The sequence below is a fragment of the Argopecten irradians genome, chromosome 6, assembly GCF_041381155.1.
Source record: "Argopecten irradians isolate NY chromosome 6, Ai_NY, whole genome shotgun sequence".
NCBI classification, from domain to species: Eukaryota; Metazoa; Mollusca; class Bivalvia; order Pectinida; family Pectinidae; genus Argopecten; species Argopecten irradians.
The window spans coordinates 24,957,497-24,977,934 of record NC_091139.1 but is presented as its reverse complement, the minus strand read 5'-3'; the positions used below and the strand labels follow the sequence as shown (position 1 = coordinate 24,977,934).

The 20,438-nt window shown below is 35.1% G+C and overlaps 2 protein-coding genes across 2 annotated transcripts; one reads left to right on the top strand and one right to left on the bottom strand.

Moving 5' to 3' along the window:
* The first annotated feature begins 2,855 nt into the window (after positions 1-2,855).
* LOC138325416 (vesicular inhibitory amino acid transporter-like) lies at positions 2,856-5,497 on the top strand. Its single transcript, XM_069271077.1, has one exon. It carries the CDS (start codon positions 3,395-3,397, stop codon positions 4,610-4,612), a length of 1,218 nt encoding a protein of 405 aa, XP_069127178.1. The 5' UTR covers positions 2,856-3,394; the 3' UTR covers positions 4,613-5,497.
* An 84-nt stretch (positions 5,498-5,581) lies between these two features.
* LOC138326410 (uncharacterized) lies at positions 5,582-19,195 on the bottom strand. Its single transcript, XM_069272519.1, has 13 exons — positions 18,525-19,195; positions 16,644-17,011; positions 15,652-15,774; positions 15,117-15,311; positions 14,443-14,757; positions 13,816-14,026; positions 13,535-13,617; positions 13,070-13,283; positions 12,455-12,546; positions 10,953-11,237; positions 10,332-10,721; positions 7,036-7,542; positions 5,582-6,988 (listed from the first exon to the last, which is right to left on the bottom strand). The coding sequence occupies exons 2-13, from the start codon at positions 17,005-17,007 to the stop codon at positions 5,796-5,798; spliced, it is 3,972 nt and encodes a 1,323-aa protein (XP_069128620.1). The 5' UTR covers positions 17,008-17,011; positions 18,525-19,195; the 3' UTR covers positions 5,582-5,795.
* Positions 19,196-20,438: the final 1,243 nt, after the last annotated feature.

Below are 20,438 nucleotides of genomic sequence, written 5' to 3'. Positions count from 1 at the left end.
AATATAAACAGGACATATACATGTAAACAACATTAACAATGAAATAGTGCAGTGCATACATCGCAAGATGCTGTTCCGCGGGGGCGTGTCACAAAAATAGCTGGCCATACCCACATTGCCTGACGCCTGGCGGTCGGTGACAATTGATACTGAACGCGATCGGTGAGACACGAGCTCTACTGTCTCATTCTAATGGAATAGATTCGAACCAGTCACTATCTAAGTAGGAAGTAAGTATATCATTATATCATATTATTGTATGATAGCATTTTCTCTTGTTACAGTATAAAGTATCTAAACGGTGACTTATAATGTTATGAAGTATTTTCTCCAGGAACATTTATAAGCGATTGCCTGTAAGCGCAATAACACATCTGCAAAATCTATTGACGTATTTCATTTTTCTCTACCGTAAAAAGACATTTCCATTACCTTGATATGAAACAAAATCAGTAAAGTTTTGGCTTTTGATTTTGTTAAAATGGTGTATATCAAACTTGACAACATGATGCCATTGATGATTTCACCGAAATGTTAATAATCATGGATGAATATTATTTTTCATTTCGTAAACACTGTTACAAAAATACACTAGACAATATTAGCAAATTGTTGTTTTTACTTCTTCGCTTATAACAGAGTTCTTAGTCTTTTCCCTGTGTCCAGCATTTGGGATACATTGAAATGCATTTGTTCATGCAGTGCTTATTGAGTACACCAAAAGGTCATTTTATAATTTTTAGAAATTTTTTTTTCTTATACCGTTGGTTTTCTATTCTCGTCTAAATGGTGCATCTGTTCACTTGTGAAGTTTTTTGTTTCTGATATTTTCGGATAGTATTATTTATTTCTTGCACTTACTTATAGAATCGCTTGATAATGTGTTGTAATGACATCATCCAGTGGAAGAATGCAGGATAAAACATTTACTTCATTACTTATATTGACTACAAATGGTTCTTTTTTTTACTTCTATAATTGGAATTTATTAGGTTGCGATAACATTTATATAAGTGCAAATCGTTATATATACTGTATATCATTTACAGAAATCAGCCACCATGCCTATTTCTGTGTCCGCCATCTTTCGATGGGCGCGATCTTTCTTTCCGCAATTCAACGCTACAAAAGAAGAAAAGCTTCACTTCGTGAAGTACTCGACGTCGGAAAATGACATGGAATTATGTGAACTCACAAATGGAAAGTTCCCTCACTCGGAGTCAGATGACATTGGTAACAATTCAAAGGATCAGATAAATGAATGGCAGGCAGCTTGGAACATCACAAATGCTATACAGGTAAAGGTAACAAAAATGTAGAGACGATAGAAACATTCTTAGAACGTAAAAGCTACGGATGTATAAATGTAAGAACGGATACGAATTGAGGAATTTCGGAACACCAAAAATATGACAGAGCCACTCCATTGTTCGCACGATCTTTTATGATTAACAAATATGATTAAATAATAGGACAATATGCAAATCGCCGAGACTGGTGTAGTGAATAGGCTTAATAGAGTTACTAGTCTCTAGCACCATATTTAGACAACTTGAGAGATGCATGCCTATTTCAAAGTCTAACTGGTAGATTTCGGTAGACTTGGACAATTTGAGAGATAGATATCTTAGTCTCTTTGTAATATTCCACAATCCAGTGCAAATATGTTTGAAAATTATAACTCTATATCAGCTTACAAGTTTGCTATCGCTGTTATATGGAATTTTTGTGTGTGTCAAAATGTGATGTTAGTGTCAAACGTACTCGCGATTTACAAATGTTTACTCAAGAAATATACTTATGTTGCACTTTTGTAAAAAGTTGTATATATGTGATCGCCTTTATTTCATAACATTAAAATCAATAAGAAAATGTATAATGCCAAATTTTCCAGAACAATTATTCATTATTTCTGATAAGGCAATGAGAACAACAGTTAAATATATTTCGTTCGGCATACTTGTAAGGAAGATCAATATTTTCTAAATGTCGTTAGTGATACAGTTAAAACATTACCACCGATTGACGATCAGATAATATCAACTGATATTGAATTCAGGAAGTCAAATTATCAATAAATGTCCTAATGATCAAAATTTGAATAAAAAATAATTCGAACGAAAAGTAAAGTAGAACAACCAATGAAGTTATATTAGTACCTACAGAAAAAAGAAGCTAATTAAAAAAAATCATTTCAAAAAGCAAATGGATTTGGCATCAGACGAAGCCAATTTTAGTCATCTACAAAAGGTCGTTTATATGGAATTATGTTTGGGAAATAATAGCAAATAATCAGCTTATTTTTTAAGTGAAGTTAAATAGAGGGTTTCTCGGTTTAATTAACTGCAAACATGTCTAATTATCGAGGAGTTGTCTTGTAGTACTCTGTGACAGGGGATTGGATGTAAATATAATTACTGTTGATGCCATCTTCAACGAGTTTCCATCGATCCTGTTCAGAAGGCGCCGCATTGATTGTATCTTTCAAAGCATTTAAACTGCAATACGAAAATGATTGATAGCTAAGCAGGGATTCTTTATATGATATCCTAAATTACTTGTTTGTTGGCCATTACAGTACTACGAACACAGCTCCTCGTCGACATTGTCAGATGCATTGTAGTTCAAAAGATGCAGAAGTGAGCAGTACTTTTGATTAACACTGCGGTCGGTTTAATCCTCTGGGCTAATCGTAACCCGATTCTCAGACGATGGATTCAGTTTATCTGTAGAGTTCAGATTACGTATTTAAACGTAAGATACGACTATCCATCTAAGTATCAGTTCAGAATACCTATCTACACGAATTTTCTCCTAAAAAGGAAATCGAAATGGCGTCGGCGTTTTTTTTTTTTTTTAAATTTCAAATAGGACCAAGCAAAATATGAAATTGTTAAAAAATATCAATGTTTTTATTTATGAAAAACTCAAAATTAATTTTCAATTCAATTTCATGCCTTTTCATTATGTATAGGATTTATATCAAAATACAAATAAATTTGCTAGTTATAATAGAATTCTTTCGGATCTCCTTGGTCATTGCGTTATTTGAACTCCAAAATAAAAAAAATTGATGATTATTAGATAGGGAAAAAGTGGTAAAACGAACTATTGACAGAAAGGATGTTTTGACACTGTTTTAGTCGTAATAAATTAATTGTTTAACCTCTCGAATTCCTCTTTTGACTATATGTAACTATAATTTGGCTTATTTTAGCGGAAAATGAATTTTACATTTCTATGCAAAAAGCATAAATATCTTGTAAATGAATTTTCATAACATAACATCACTTGAAAATTGATTATTCATAGAATTTGTTGGTAAACACTGCATTTTACATCGTCGAATTTAAGAGAAAAAATCAATGTTTTTGATTTTATATCATTACAGGGGATGGTGATTGTCAGTCTTCCGTACGTGGTGCTGAAGAGTGGTTACTGGGCCGTGGTGGCAAATGTACTTGTTGCTGGTATTTGTTGTCACACGGGGAAAATCCTGGTCGACTGTCTGTACGAGGAAAACGAGTTCGGGGTCAAGGTCAGAGTGCGGAAGAGCTACGTTGAGGTTGCCGACTTAGCTTTTGGGTCTGTTATTGGAGGAAGGATTGTAAACTTTGCTCAGATCATTGAACTCTTGATGACTTGTATCCTATACATGGTCCTCAGCGGGGATCTGATCGTCGGCAGCTTCCCCAACATCCCTGTCGACCTTTCTTCGTGGATCATGATAAGCACAGCGTTTCTGATTCCTTGTGCGTTCTTGCAATCCCTACGAAGTGTGTCGTGGTCAAGCTTCTGGTGCACAGTTGCACATCTTATCATAAACGCCATTGTTCTTATTTTTTGTGTCACCAAGGCGGCAAAGTGGAAAGTTCAAGAAGTTAAAGTTCACCTTGATATATGGTCGTTCCCAATAGGTCTTGGAATCATCGTGTTTAGTTACACATCTCAGATATTCGTACCAACACTGGAAGGAAACATGACTGACAAGACCAAATTCTCGTGCATGATGAACTGGACCCATTTATCTGCTGCAGCGTTTAAGTCTCTGTTTGGGTACATCGGTTTTCTTACATGGGGAAGCGCCACGCAAGAAGTGATCACAAACAACATATCGTCAGAAATATTCAAAATAATCATAAACATGTTTCTAGTCATCAAAGCGTTGTTTTCTTACCCTCTTCCTTATTATGCTGCGGTGGAACTCATTGATACCGCCCTGTTTAGTACTGCAACTAAGGCAACATTCCCGTCGTGTGTTGATGACAAAAAGGCCCTGAAGGTGTGGGCTGTCGCACTTCGTCTGGGTCTTGTGCTAGCTACAATGTTGATGGCCATATTTGTGCCGTTCTTTGCCCTTCTGATGGGACTTATTGGAAGCTTCACAGGAACAATGCTTTCCTTGGTCTGGCCATCCTACTTTCACTTGTACATAAAATGGAGGACACTACGTTGGTATTCCAAAGCTTTTGATATCGCAGTGATGATTCTAGGATTTGTATGCTGTTTTGTAGGGATGTACTACAGCGGGCTGGCATTATTCCAAGCCATAAAGGGACTTCCGGCCACCCATGGCCATGAGTCACACGTGCCATTCCATAAAGGCGTATAACTTTCTATATACACGTTTATAACATTCCTTATCTGAAATCATTTCTCATTATTGTTGCCAATGAATTGATGATTCACTGCTGTATTGAAAGATACTTTTTAATTTTGTACAGAAAATTACATTTCCTAAGGAAAGGGGAAAACGATGGACAAATCTGTCATTACACAAATAAACACGTTTTGAATAAAATGAGTAGGTAGCATTTACAATGTTTTAGACTTTAATATCACGTTCCAATTTCCATAGGAAAGGTTAATTTCGTGTAATGATCTATTCCTCAATATTCGTTTCAATATTGTTTTCGTTTTTGAAATCTTATAAAATTTTAATGTACCGAAACAACTTTAATCTATATATCATATATTAATGCTTTTATGTCACGTCAACAATTCTATTATTACCAAACGTAAATTGTCTTACATCGCTGATGTCTTACATTTATTACATTTTAAAGGATTAATCGGTAAAAGAACTATCATTCTCTCATACTTGACAGGGTTGCTAGGGAAAAGATAACTTTCCCTATCCCGGTAAAAGACAGCTCACATGCACTAGACAATGACGTGAGGTCATCAAAACATGCGGCGTCTATTGTCGATGACGTCATTAATTTTGACGCACTGCGACGCTCCTATAATGGTAGCGCTTTCGCAATGTTTTTATAAAACTGCATTTTCATAATGTTTCGTTGCAGGTTCTAAGGTTTTTCTGGTTTTTTTTTTATCTTTCCATGGACAAGTATTTTACATGACTTGTATTTCCTGGATTCGTAGCCTATTTTCTCTCATAAGTAATATGTTATTGTTAACTTTACATGTCTTTAAAATACAACTGCATGTTTTTAACAAAATTACTACGTCATACTGACACAATTATTGCACAGTGCGCATGGAATTAAAAGGTTTATTTCTAAAGCGAACCCCGGTCAATCTGCAAGTATGGGTTATTTGGAATTTATTTTACAAAATCACAGTAAATGCTTGTATTTGCTTCTCAATGACTATACCCCGGTACAGATTAAAATACAGGAAATTATAGAAAGTATCAATTGATTTACAAATGTTATGTAACTTACGAGTAACCCGATATGTTTTCTCTCTTTTTTGTGTGTAATTCGTTTTTCGACATGGCACTGGCGATAAATTTGAATGTAACTGGAAATTCATTATCCTGTTATCCTCTGTCAGAAATAAACAGGGGAAGTGCCTGTGTTTTCTACAGAGTTCGAGTCTGAATCATTACTGCTATCTATGCAAGGTAGTTTGTCTGATTTGCACTTTCCGGATGTATCGGATGTATGTTGATTCGAAGAAACATCTAATACACTGTCTAGATCTCTTGATTCCTTAGGTGTAGTGAACTTCTCAGAATCAGATTCACTAGATGAGCTTTCCGACGATTCAGAACTTGATGAGCTGCTACTATCGCGAGTAGATAGTGTGGGGCTTTCGGTGATTACACGCTTACATCGCAACCTGATCTTCTCGACAGGTCTGCGCTTGGTTGGTGATCCGTTCGACTCGTCTTTACCTCCTTTGTCTTCCGATGCGTTCGCATCTTTATTATCCTGTTTACAAGGTATAGTTGACATATCGATATAATCTTGTGTAAAACTTGATGCTGAAGGCTGGTCATGTGATTCGGATATACTGGGATTATTCTTATGTTTAACACTTGAAGTTGTGACTTGGGCATGTTTTTCGGGAATCGTTGCCGTTTCAACAGGGTATCTAAGTTTGTCGGGCACTGTAGACGTTTTGTCGTTTTTCTCTTTCTCGGGTAATGGACACATTTCAATACAGACTTTAACAGGAATTATTGGTTCTATCGCCTCATCCGGTTTTCCAGATAATAAAGACATCTCCACGTAGTCCTCTTCAGAAGATTTATCTGTCTTGACATTCGTGTCTATCATTGGACGCCTCTTCTCTTGTTCCGTTGGTGTATCTTGGTTATTGTCCTCAGAAGGTTCTTTCTGATCTCTGTCACCTTCTCCAACATTGTTACTACTGCTCTTGAAAGATTCAGATGAATCACTTTCATGATCAAATGTTGCATCGTATGCCAATGTGGCATCAAGAGCGGCTAAAGCTTCAACGGATGCCGAAAAAAAGTCGTGTAAAGCAAAGTCGTCATTAGTGCACATGGCTAGCTTATAGCTTGACCTTTTAAATGGGGATTTCTTGCTCTCTGATGATCCAAAACTGTCGTCTGCTGGATCAGTACCAGAACCCTGGTGAACATGGTCAGTCATTACAGTATCAGGCGTGTTCTCTTGTGATTTCAATAAAACTGATGAGGAACTTGAATTTTCATTTTCTTCCAAACAATTCTCCATGGTTATCAAGTGGGATTGAGGTTTCGAATAAAAACAAAAAAAAAAAAAAAAATCAAGTGGGATTGAGGTTTCGAATGAAATGGTAGTCCTGTATTGTCTAATTCAGATTCATTTGTACGCGGTATAACTTCTAATGAAACAGACTTCTTGCTATCAACGTTTGAAGGTTTGGGATAGATTGTCGCCATCGAAATATCTGCTTCACTATAACAAAGATTGTGTCGTGAACTCCTACCGAAGTTTGAAGGTGTCCCTTTCAGCCAGTTCTGGAAGTCGTTCACGTCGAAGTCGTCCTCACTTTTCGCTTGCTCGTGGGAATAATTACTTACATGCCCATCTTCTTGTGTAAGTTTTAATTGATTGTCGTATGCTATCATTTTGTCAGAGATCGAATTACTATCACAGTCGATGTTCTTTATATTGTTTGGATTCATGTGTATAACAAAAGACTCATTTCTCTCTGCCAGTATGACTTGGTTGTTTGAAGTTTCTAGGTATGAATTCTGGGATACGTTTGTGTTCTTCATGTTGTCACTTCCGTTTGAGGTACTTGTGACGTGACTTACTCCACCTTGCTTTGATTTGCTGGTGTCTGTAAGAGTATAATCATGAAAACAATAAATTTTCAAGACAACTGTCTTGAAAAGATAGTTGGTAAAATGTCATCTACTTCGGTCGCTGTGTACATGCTCATTCAATTGTATTGATATTCTTTTATTCTCTCCATTGATAGAAGTGGAAGTTTATTTGTGTATAGAAGATATTGAAAATGTGGCTATTGATGTCACTTTACATAGCAAGAAAATAGGCCTATTGGTAAAAATGTGTTAAACAAAATCCTACCGAACACTTCATATATTACAGAAATGTGGACATATACTCTAGTTGATTTTAAGAGCAGAAACTACTATTGATTAACTTATATATACTACTACGTTATCAAGCAAAGAGCTGATGCGTAAGCAAGAAAGACAGATTTAAAGATATTTTCGCTATACTTTAAGTATTTAAAGTTAAAGTTATGGTAGGTGAGGGTGATTTTCGATGAAAAAATATTTTTGCCCTTTGTCAAAAATGGCATCTTTATACTCACGATTGTTTTTGTTGCAGAAAGATTCCTCCGTCTCCCTTTCCGGCTGTAAATATTGCCATATTTTAAATTTCGTTTTTGTTTATCTTAATTTTATTATCCATCATAGACTGGCAGTAATATGTGGTAACTTATCTTAAAGCACGCACATGTATAAATCGAATAATAACGTTAAATGGAAGTAAAGTAACAGCTAACGAATATCATTAGCATCATTTTAAATATCCTTTTAGATTTGTATAATTTCTATTAAATCATATGGATGTCTTACTAAATAAACAACTGTTTTCAATAAATCCAATTATTTAAATATTACAAAGACAGAAATATTCATATATACAGACGGTACTCGTAGAATCTAAATGCGATTGCTTTACAAGTGTATAGCGCTAAATACTTCAGCAAAATGATAGTATATCTGAAAACTTTTCAAAAACATTCATTGGTAATATTTTCTTGGGTATATATCAAAATGGATACGTGCATTGTATTCTTAAGATATCAAGCCGCTCTATCTTGCTGCAATATCCAGTTATTTGGAAAACAAGTAAAAAACCCAATATCTGAACTTTATTTATTAATTTGGATAAACTCGTGTTATGATTATATTTTGCAAATGTATAGATTATATTTTGCAAATGTATAGATTTAGTCATATTTTGATATTGATTTAAATTTCTTGAATTTCGTAAAGAATAAGTTGTTTGTTATATTGCACCAGTGTTGTCCAATCTCCGAAATAATGGATTTTACAGTAAAACCTGTCTATTAAGACCACCTTAGAGGCAGAAGAAAATTGTCTTTATAACCAGGTGGTCTTTATTTACAGGTTGACTTTTCTTGAAATGGGTAATTTGATATCCTAGAAAAGAGGTCTCATTAAGCAGATGGTGGTTTTTGTACAGAGGTGGTCACTAAGGTAGGTTTTTACTGTATGTGAGAATAAAAAAATATTCATTTTTATTGCACTTTGTTTGTCTATGCCATTCTTCCATTTTCTTTTTCTTAGTCATATTGTATACAAAACATTAATTATTTTCTGTTTTCCGTCTTGTTGATAAACTGTAAACCACGTTTTCGCCGGATTCAAATTGTCGTACCATTTCGGAAGATGACTCGAAAGCGAATGGAAATGTTACGCGAATAATTACATAAAACGTATTATGCATTTGCATATTACAGATTTATCTGCCCTTGTGGGTAAGTATTGATTGTGACGTCTTGTGTTTGCGAGCGTAACGTCATACTTTTCGGAGAAAATGACGTGAATTACGTCCACGAAATGATGACGTAGCAATGGATACCTACCGGCAAGGGAGCTAACTCTAATAACTGTAATATGTAATATAAGACGGAATATATACATGAATGTTCGATTGTCAGTATTCCCTTGATCTGGAAAGTTGAATATTGAATATTGAGAATATGTTGAAAATAGCGAAAACGATATTTATTATATATGCGACAATAACGCGGTTAACAGTGATTACAACGTGTTGAAGTCAATTGAACAATTTTATAACTGATAACTATTGAATAGAGTGATAGTTTTGATACTATAAATATAAGAAAATAAAACAAACATAAAATTCAACGCCATGCAAACATATTGATACCTGGCATTCACAAATAACATGTACTTTTTATTCATAAAATTCTTAAACAAAAACAGTAATGATAACGCGATTAAATGAAAACTAGACATGCAGCTGAAGAAGACGCAGTGGAAATAGACGTGGATGCAGACATGCAAAACAAGTGATTGACAGTTCGTGTAGTGTAGAAAATCTTTCTCATGCCGATATCGGTCATCTCCACTGTCCATCATAGTCCTTTATTATTTGGCAGGTACGTGATACACGAATTTCTGAGGAAAAAGAGGCGTCTTATACTGTCACTGGCCCACCATAGAATATAATGGAACGGAGAAATTTCTACAAATCAAGAGATGGCTGTGCGTGAAAAAATTTCATGCATGTGATTTAAGAGTGCTATAAGGTGCATCGCCCTTAATCGTTAAATACTTGTTTCCGTCTGTTAAAATACATTTTTAATTTCAAATGCAAAAAATATATCTAATGATGAATTCTGTATCATGTGCGTTGAAATCAGTATAATCTTTGATTTTATATATTGTTTACCATCATATATATCTTCAATTTACTTTCTTCATATATGCTTTTACTTCGTTTATCCACCATATAAAATATAAAATCTACTTAAAAAGACAGCGGATAAAGATGTGAATTATTTCAAATTCAGATTAAAATATTAAACTTACAGAGACGTTTAATACAAAAGCTGTTTGTTGTTCCATTGTACAGATTTACGGATGGTTTTTGTTGGATCATGCCCATAGAATGAATTTTCCAACTCACGCCGACTGGGCAGGCTGTGAGAGGAAGTACTGTAATGCCCATGCGTAGTGCTTGTTATGCTGTTACCATAGTTATCATGCCCGTCATTATCTATCACTTGATCTCTATACATGCGGTGAGCAGCAGAAGCAGCCAGTTGGCTGTCGTGGTCATACGGTTTACGAACCTGTCTTCGCTTTCGAACAAAGAAGATGATAATTCCTATTAAGATAAAAAGGACGACAGCTCCCATCACTCCTGCAGCAATATAGGGGGCGCTGTCAGGACTTCCGGCGGACGCTATCGCCTGCTGCCCAGTACTCCCTTTCAGAAACAAAATCCATAATATCATTGTAAATAAACGGAAAATGATACTATGTAATTCATTGAACGAAGCTTCTGTGGGGTTATGTCCCATTTCTTAATTATTTTTTTTCAAAAAGCTGAAATTTTCGATACAGTGAATTTCAGTGACTTTTTAATATTATGTAAAAGCTGAATTCTAAAACAATGCTATTTAAATCATGCTGCAGAATATTGGTAACAATAACTCACCTTTAGACGTTTGAGCGGCAATTTCAGAGGAGCAACTTAGAAGGTCTGGGTACAGATCCGATGTTGCGCATATTTTGAAAGAATAACGAGTCCCAGCCTTTAGGTGTGAGACCAAAAACTTTGGTGTGGTGTCATTTAAAGAGTTTTCGTACTGACCACCGCTCTCTGACTGTTGAAGGACAAACAGCTGACCGGACCCACCATCAAATCCAGGACTACATTGAACCCGGATCTCAGCGTCATTCATTGAACTCCATGAACAGTTTATTGGTACTTCCGGTGGACCTACAGAAAATATGTTCATTAATTGATAAAAAGGAAAGAATAATAATTAAATAACAAACACAATGAGAACTTTTTAAGCATTTTTCTGCACGTACATTATTACAATTATAAAGACCACGTATACCTCACCAATCTTCTATGAAAAGAAAGATAAGTAATCGATAAAGCCTATTGAAAGTTTCGTACTGAAATATGATGATATATCAATGATAAGAAAAGATATTACTTTAGTATATCAAGGATTGCTCCAACAGCATGGTTAACATAAAAACGAAATCCAATCCCTATATTTACACTCACACGACTTTTTATTTATATTTTATGCAATAAAATCGTCATTTGAAAGTGACGTAATTATTCAATAAAAGTCGGTCAAAAGTGGGAGGAGCTTACTCAATTGAACAGCGAATGATGACGCTTCACGTAAGGTAGAATTATTAATCCGCGACGACAAAAAAAATCAATATTTTAGTGTAAAATAAACATGACAAACAAAGCAAATTTCAGAGATAATTTTATTTAATCAGATCAGAACTTTAAATATATATTCAATTTTGCTAAAAGTTAATATATAGCGTAATAACATAAAGAATTTGTACACGGCCACATGTGTGAACTCGGTGACCGTTATTGTGCAGCGAGGCGAAGCTGACGCACGCTTACACACTTTAGTTTGCCGAAGTTGTGGAACACCGATTTTCAAGTAGCTCAATGTGTTTGAATTGTCGTCTGACTTGACGGTATTACATCCTTGGGAGCCATGTGATTATATAATCTACGCTTAGATCCATATTGCCATCGATAGATAAAACAAATTCACTTGTGTTCGATGGATACAATGTATTTGTGGTGACGCGGAACTGTCAACACGTGGATTATTAGCGGTGCATGTTTTATAATACACATGATTAAATACTCAAAGAACAAAGACAAGAGGATATGTTTATAACTGACCTCTATCACAGGGTCTCACACCCGTCTACCCCAAAGACTCGATCGAAGGACGAACATAGGCACAGAGGTAATGTTTACATTTGACACCCATCATTTTTAACAAAAATGAAAGCACGTCGCCCCGGTCGGGATATTTTTCCGTTTCTTTATACAATTGTTAATTTAAAAATTGTTTGAATCATATATTAATATAGTGACCAAGCCTAGCAAGTGTAAATATAGATGTATTGACAATAAAGTAGAAGGAGAGTCAAAAGACCTACCTGGCCTCACTATGCGGTAAATACATGGGGACCGCGACACACCGATAGCGTTCGTCCCAACACATTCAACGTCTGTGTACTGCCATTCATTCCTGGTAATTTAAACAACACTTTGTAATATATATTAATTCTTTTTTATTTCGACATAGCTTATTATACCTTGGTGGTGCACATACACGAAACGCTCATAATTTTTAGTTCAGTATGAAAGTAATTCTATCTCCTTATTTAATTCGCACTAAAACGTTTATCATAAGTTCTGTATATAAACCCTTTACTATATATAGGATCTTACATGAGTGTTCCTTTCATAATAAATCTTATGGAACGAGTGAAAGAAGTTTTTATTTTTGCGAGCCTTGGCGAGCAAAAATCAAAACTTCGAGACGAATCTCATTTGAAACATTCCAAATTTTAAAGACATCAGCTTCATTCCTGCATTTGGCTGGACATACGTCTTTTGTTTACTTGTATCTGATATATTGCCATAGAGATAACTTGTTAATGCTAGAATAGTCTATTTAAAATGCTACAGAAATTGTGATTGGTTACAACTGGCTTAAACATACGGCCATTGGTGTAAGTTGAATGCATTTGTGTGGTGGAAAAGCTTACTTTACAGAGATCACTGCAGTCGAAGATGTCTCCCTGGGCCTTCCGTACACTGTCCGAGTTGACCCAGTGGGATTTATCGTGATGCCTGTCCCCTTGTAACGCCATTTAATGGTGGAATTCCCAGGGTTCCCATCAACTGTACATGTGACCGTCACAGATCCACCTAGTTTTACAGCATGTTTAACGATGTCACTTTGTGTGCAAAATGGACGATCTGAAAATGACGAAAAGTCATGAAAAACCTATATATATTTTTTCCAGATACTAAAAACTATCTAGATATAAAATGAAACCATTGAACATGGAGAAAACATAACAAACACATCGGTTACGGCGTACTTCTTTAATGCTCAGATTTGATCATTTGCGAAATCTTTGTCTTAGCTGATTTGAAATAGATACGGGGATAAATTGAGACCACCCTCTTTTGACATTTTTGCAGCAACTTTAAGTTAGTTTACTTACATGATACATCGATGTATACTTTCTGTCCACTTCCCACACCGATAGTGTTAAGTGCCTGACACACGTAGTCCCCAGCATCCTCTCTGTAGGAGAGAGTAGGATCAAGAATAGTAGAAAGATGAAAAAAATCTATACATGAAGATTGTCTAACAAACAGGGAATTTGACAAAAAATTTAAAGGAGTTTTGACATCAAAATTACCAGGCAAAAAGATGGTCTTTTGGCATTAGATTGACGTTGATATTCAGGAACTACATACCAAGAGGTAATAACTTATTCACCTTTTTACCGACGAAATGTGAAGATCTGCTATTCTACTGGTTGTATAATTGAATCTACTTCCGGTTCCGGTCGATATTATGTTATTGTTATGGCGCCAGAATATATTTTGTGGGATTGGCATTGGTCTTGCGTCGACCAGACAGGTGAGGACAATATCCGAGTCTTCTGTTACCTCCCGCGTTCCGTTCTCTGATGTGATTTCGGGAGGATCTACAAAAATTTGAAAAATATTAATAACATCTCTACTTTGCGTAATAAATGAAATAACCTCGAAAGAAAGCTAGTAATAGTGTGTAACAATTTAGCTCTCAAAATATAGTCGATCCTTTCGTTGAATACCAAACAATGGATTAAGAAAAAACCGGACTTTACATCTTTATACAGGCTGAGGTAAAATGGTATTGAAGCTGAAGTTATTTATGGCCCAATAAAAGTAGTATTGTTAAGCAGGTGGTCTTTATATAAATATGGTCGCTAATTCATGATTTTGATAGGATGAAAAGTATCCATAATCATTTTCTTATCATCACCGAACACGATTTCTTCCGAACTATTAACATTATGATATAGCAATATCGCTACAATAGTTTTACTCACAAAAACCTCAGTACCCTTTCCATACTTACATGTAACCAACAGTGTGAGCGATCTGTTCACTTCGCCGATGCCATTGTTTTGGATCACGGAGTTGGAGGCCGCGCACCTCATTCTATGTCCACTCATGCTCTTATCAAAAGTTACAGTAACTAGCCCAGTGACGAAGAATGTCCCGTCAGACCGTGGGAGGACTTCATGAACAGTGTTACTGAGCTTGGCACCATCTACATACCAGTTTATGGTAGCTGCGGGTCTGCTTCCTGCCGAAGTACATGTTATCGTCTTAGTTTCCCCGTTGTTGAATAAGCCAGTGAAATAGCTGATGCTTGGAACTAAAGGAGCAACTGAAAAGCCAAAGGCGACAACTTCATGGTTATCAAACAGCTCGAAGAACAAAATGCAAGCAATTCCATACAGGATGGGAAGGACAAGAGAAAAAGGTTTTGATTTGTAACGCTTTTCAAGTAAGAATCGGAGATTAAAAAAATATTTTTTTTAATAACATGGAACGAAAAAAGGAAATCTTCGAATAGATCTACGTTTAATTCTTCTGAACCACCCATCATCAAGATGTTCTAAAATTTGCTTAGATCTATCACAATCTTTATAAAAAATTCTTAAGATGTACAAAATACACCACTGTCATATATAATTTATATTTAGTCGATGTATTGTCTTCAAAGCAGCTGACAACACTACTTACGATTGACATCAAGTTGTGTCTGGAAGCTTTCGTTGTAGAATGGGATAGGGCCAGTGTTGACTAGACATACTAACGAGCCACGATACATCAGTCTAGTTACTGTAAAGGTAAGACTACTTCTCTTGTACCAGGTGCCGTTCGGGTACTGCTTTGTGTCCTCCGTACCAAGTAACCTTGTTCTGTTCACTTCAGGCCCTGCACAAGCAATATTTCTACGTTTAATAAAGTTGTGACAAACATTTCAACTCGGTCCATCTAGAGGGCCAATTCAAGGTAACACGTCCTATAGCACAAGCAACGTTTGCATATTTTATAACGTTATTACAAACCCAAGAGATATAGGCAATCTAAAGGACCAATTTTTATCAGCACGTTCAATTATTTATGTGAATGCCGCGGTGTGTCAAGCTAGCACATCGACACACCTTTAAACTTTGTCGTTTATTTCATTTTTTTAAACTTTTTTATCAGATAAGTGACACGTATCAAGTTAATTGATGATTAGTTTGTTACAATATGTTATATTCAAGCTCACCTAAGAGGTACCATTCTATGCTCGGGGAGGGTTTCCCGCCGTCCGCTACACACGTGACTGTCTCTTGAGTCCCCTCGTCGATCTGACCAGTCAATGAGGACACTCCAATATCGTTAGGACGTACTGCAACCAGACAAAAAATGTTTTTGATGCATGAATGGGCGTATAATTCTCATACTTCAATTGCATCAAAAGTGATAATGCAAAACCGTAGTCTCAAAAATGTAGAAAAATATGATGAAATAATTAGAATGAAATCGGAAACTATACATGTTGAAAATTATCTATATGGAGGTAAAACCAAAATCACTTTTCTACAGATATACATAGTTTTTGAACTATGGTACATATATGTGTTACATTGGATATATTTTCTGATAATGATAGTACAGTGTAAATGTAATTTTCTTATTAAAAGAGGTGTGAAGGAACCAGTCATGTGATGCTGTACTTTACAACGGGTGGACTAATCCCCGTGTGCCTGAGGGGTGCCATGACAGGAGCGATTTGGTTATATTGCTATAAACGACTATGAAAGTTATACATTTTTATTGCTATTTTTTGTATGTTTGTTTGTTTGATTATTTTAACGTCCTTTTAACAGCCATGGTCATGTAAGGATGGCCTCCCGTGTATGCAGTGCGTATATCGTGTGTGTGAAGTGCGAGGTGCGTGTTTTGGGAGACTGCGCTATGTTCGTGTATTTATATTTATATTTTGTATGTATTCTTATACGGAAGGGAACTTAAAATTTCCCATGTGGTTATTGGAATACATGACACTGTTGGGCCTAATTATAAGTCAGATAAATGTTATCGGAAACTATACGGAAAAGGTCTCTAAAATGTTCAATAAGTGATAAGGAAGTCGTATGAATTCAACAAATGTGTGTTATATCTGGGCGCAACTTGTAAGAATTCCTACATAAACCGCCGTTTTACCATTATATCACAATACGTATGTATACTAAATATTTGATGGAAAAACATTACCCAGAATGGTGACGTCAAATCTGTCCACCGTTAGTAAATCTATGACGTCATAGCACCGATATTGGCCATCTTCCATAAGACCCATTGATTTAAGTTCCAACGACGTGGTGTTGTCGGCTCGTAAAAGCACAGACACTTTGGAGGAGTTTTGAAACCCCGATTGTAATTTTTCATTGATGGCTATCACAATCTTAGTCGGGCTTGTTTTCTCCCAGATCATAAATGAGTCGGGTGACGGGGAGACGGTACAATCCAGTGTGACAGAACTTCCTAGTACGGCGGGTATCATCCGAGGGGCTGTCGTCTGCGAGGATATCAGCAGCGGAACCCAACACAGAAGGATAAACGTGCAGCGGATGAACATGGTGCTGCGAAAAAAGAAGTTTTATCATTTTAAACATGTTCAGTAGTGTGCATTACAACAGTTCAATAAACGTCATATTTTCGAATACTGCTTTTGCAAACGATATAATTCGCGTGACTAGTAATAGCGTATATAAAATGGTCAAATACTAGTATTTGTTTGGCGTGATTGACCAAGTTTTCAAGAAATCCATCCTGATTGTGTTTAATAGAACAAATGATAAACCATCAAGTAAAAATGTTTACAGAAGTAACATATTATTCTAATCAATTTAGAATTTAATGTTACTTAGTCATCTAAAGATGCTCCATCGCCGACGAATGCTATATTTTCCGTATTAAAACTGGAGCAGACTTAAATTACAATAGTAACTTACTTTACACGATAACCATCATTAAAAAATTTGAGCTTCTTATTTTAATTCAAAACATAAATATCAAAACTAATAAGTTGCGTCCCGAAAAACTTCCATGGCACTATGCTCTATATGGAATCAAATACTAATTGCGCATGCACCAACAGCAAAATCAATCATTTTATATGCATTTTTGTGTTAGTTAGACATGTGGCTCATCTTTAAACGTATAAGGCTGGTACATTATAAAATAAATGCAGAAATCTGTAGAATTATATATAATTGTTCGTAGTTTTCTTATTTCTTAAAAAAAATGCTCAACCGAACCGCTGACAAATCGTAATTTTCTCTATCAAAAACAGGATCAGATGGTTTAGTATTTTTTCAGTTGCAAAAATTACTTACTTACACCATTACCACAATTGAAAAGTTTGAGCTTCTAATTGTACTCCAAGATAAAAATATTAAAAATAATTAATCGCACCCCGAAAAAATTCCACGGCGCTATGTCCTATATGGAATGCAGTACTGATTGCACATGCACCGAAAGCAAAATATTTTTTTGTGTTAATTAGACATATATATATACAATGTACACGATTTAACACCACTTATTGTTTAAATGATGGGTATCTTTTATGCTCCGTCGGCGATGTAGCATCTTTAAACTGCAGTGTGGTTTTATATCTTGTCTGATTAAAATAACAAAACATTGAAGTGCAGCTCTGAATGCATAATGTTTATGTGATACTAAAGTCTTTGCTGGAAGTTTATTTCAACTCAGTTGTACTAAGTATATGATTTTTTTTCTTGTTTGGTTGTTTTCAATTACCTTTTCCTCCCAAAATTTATCCTAACGATTGTGTTTGTTTAAAAAGCTTCAGATTTGGTGACCGAAATATATTCTCTGGTAAAGAATCCCAGGTGCCAGAAATTCCTTTAGGGGTAAATGAATATTTTCTCACGTTCAATACCCCTAATTATAAAATATTTATTTATTTTAGTCATTGTTGATTTGATAGGTAAGCAATAATATAGAAAAATAAAATATTAAATGTAGTTAAACTTTCAAACAGATTAGATATAAACGAAACACAGACAGTCTTAAATATAAAGCAATAATTGTCGATGTGTGAAGACAATTACCAATGACATAACTTACCTTTAATGAATAAATGAATTTGATGCTTCTTCGAAAGGTCTAAAACTCCATATGATAAATCCCTATATATTTCGGTACTTATCTAAAACAAGAATTACATTGTATTCTTCCCACACAACAGTAACTATTCCATAATTCGAAAAATATGTTTAAATGATTCACCACATAGAGCGACTACAGTGACTACAAAGTGTGAAACGGACATACCAAATACAGAAACACAAATAATAATGATAGCACTCACAAGGCACCAACAGGGAATTAAATGTATGGAATTTGAATCGCAAAAAAGCAATTCATGTGTAACAAGTACGTGCTGTGGTTAGAATCTTCATTTAACAATGCTCTCGTTATTGTTTTACATATACATTCTTTTTTTTTCAAAGTACTTTTTGTATTTTCAATAACATAAGACTTCATAGTAATACCGTTTCACTTAATTATACCTTAATGGGACCCCTTTTGTTTACCATATACAGAATTGTATGACTATACCTGCTATATATCGAGGTGGATGTGGTATTGAGGGAGATAAAGGAGTTATCGGATAATTAGCAGGAGACAAGCTTATTTCCAGTCATTCGCCCGCGCTCTATTTGTCCGATGGGCCCATCATGTTTGCTGACCATCCTTTACGGATTAGGTCATCGCCCTGATTACAGGTATGATATATAATATATTGTGTATATATTGAATACATATTTATTTAGATATTTACATATTTATTACAATAATTTATTTGTCTGGGTCAAGTAGAAAATCGCGCTTTTCCAAATACATTTATATGTTTGTTTTTAGGGTCGACGTTTCCCGTTTTCATTTTATTCATCAAGTATTTATAAGTGTGAATGATAAATATAGAATGGGGTAGTTTTAAAAAATATACATTGTATTGTGTGCATCTTGGTGTTGGCATTTTTATCTATTAACAGAAGAGAGCTGAAGATGGTGGTGTGCAAGAAATTCTTGACCGAAGCCTGTAAAACTGGAAATTATAAAGGCACCGGTTAGACATCTGTATAGTGACAAAAGCTAACTTAACCAGGGCGATGACCTTATGACCAACTATTTCCTCCATTTATGATATCTATCATACCTTAGGCTAGGTAAGTATGTGCTGTAAATGGAATGTTTTAAAGTCATTTTTAACTACAATTGTTCTTTTTATAAGGAAATGAACCAGCCTGTGTGGTGCAAATTCCTTACTATTCAAACATTATGCCATGCATAATTTGAAAATGTCAAAAATAAGAACATCTTGAAGGCACTATCTCCTTACTATTTCATTTTCTCAATATTTCTAATGGTCCAATTTCTTTTCGGGTGGTTAAGATTCGTTTGGAAAGCACTTTGCTTAAAACTGTTTTTTCTTTCGATACTTATCATTGTATTTGAACGTTTTACATCCTTTTTACTAATGCCATTGAAATATCTTTTCCTTAGATAATTTCTAGAACGAAGTTACCCCCTGATCAAAATTAGTTTTCTCGACGTCTTATGTTATTATTATCTTTATTTCACGATCTTACCCTTGCTGCATTTGGAGTTATGAAAAAACATAAAATTCTTCATTTTTATTCGCCCACCACCGTCACCGTATTCTACACTTGTACAATGAAGTGTATTATCATTTTTTTCTATTTTTCCCCGCAGTAATATCTCCTGTACTTTATTCGACATGTAGTGATAGAATAAACCTAATTCACCTAGGCATTCTTCGTCGTTCCTCTTCCCTTATCAAATTAGGTTTCCGTGCTTATTATGATCATTATTCTAACTCATTTCCATCTAATAACATCAACTATAGAATTGTCATATGGATATACATGTGCCATGCATTGTTGCATGCGCGCACATATCTTCATTAAATAAGTAATACAAATTCTTAATAAATAATATGTTATAATAAAAAAA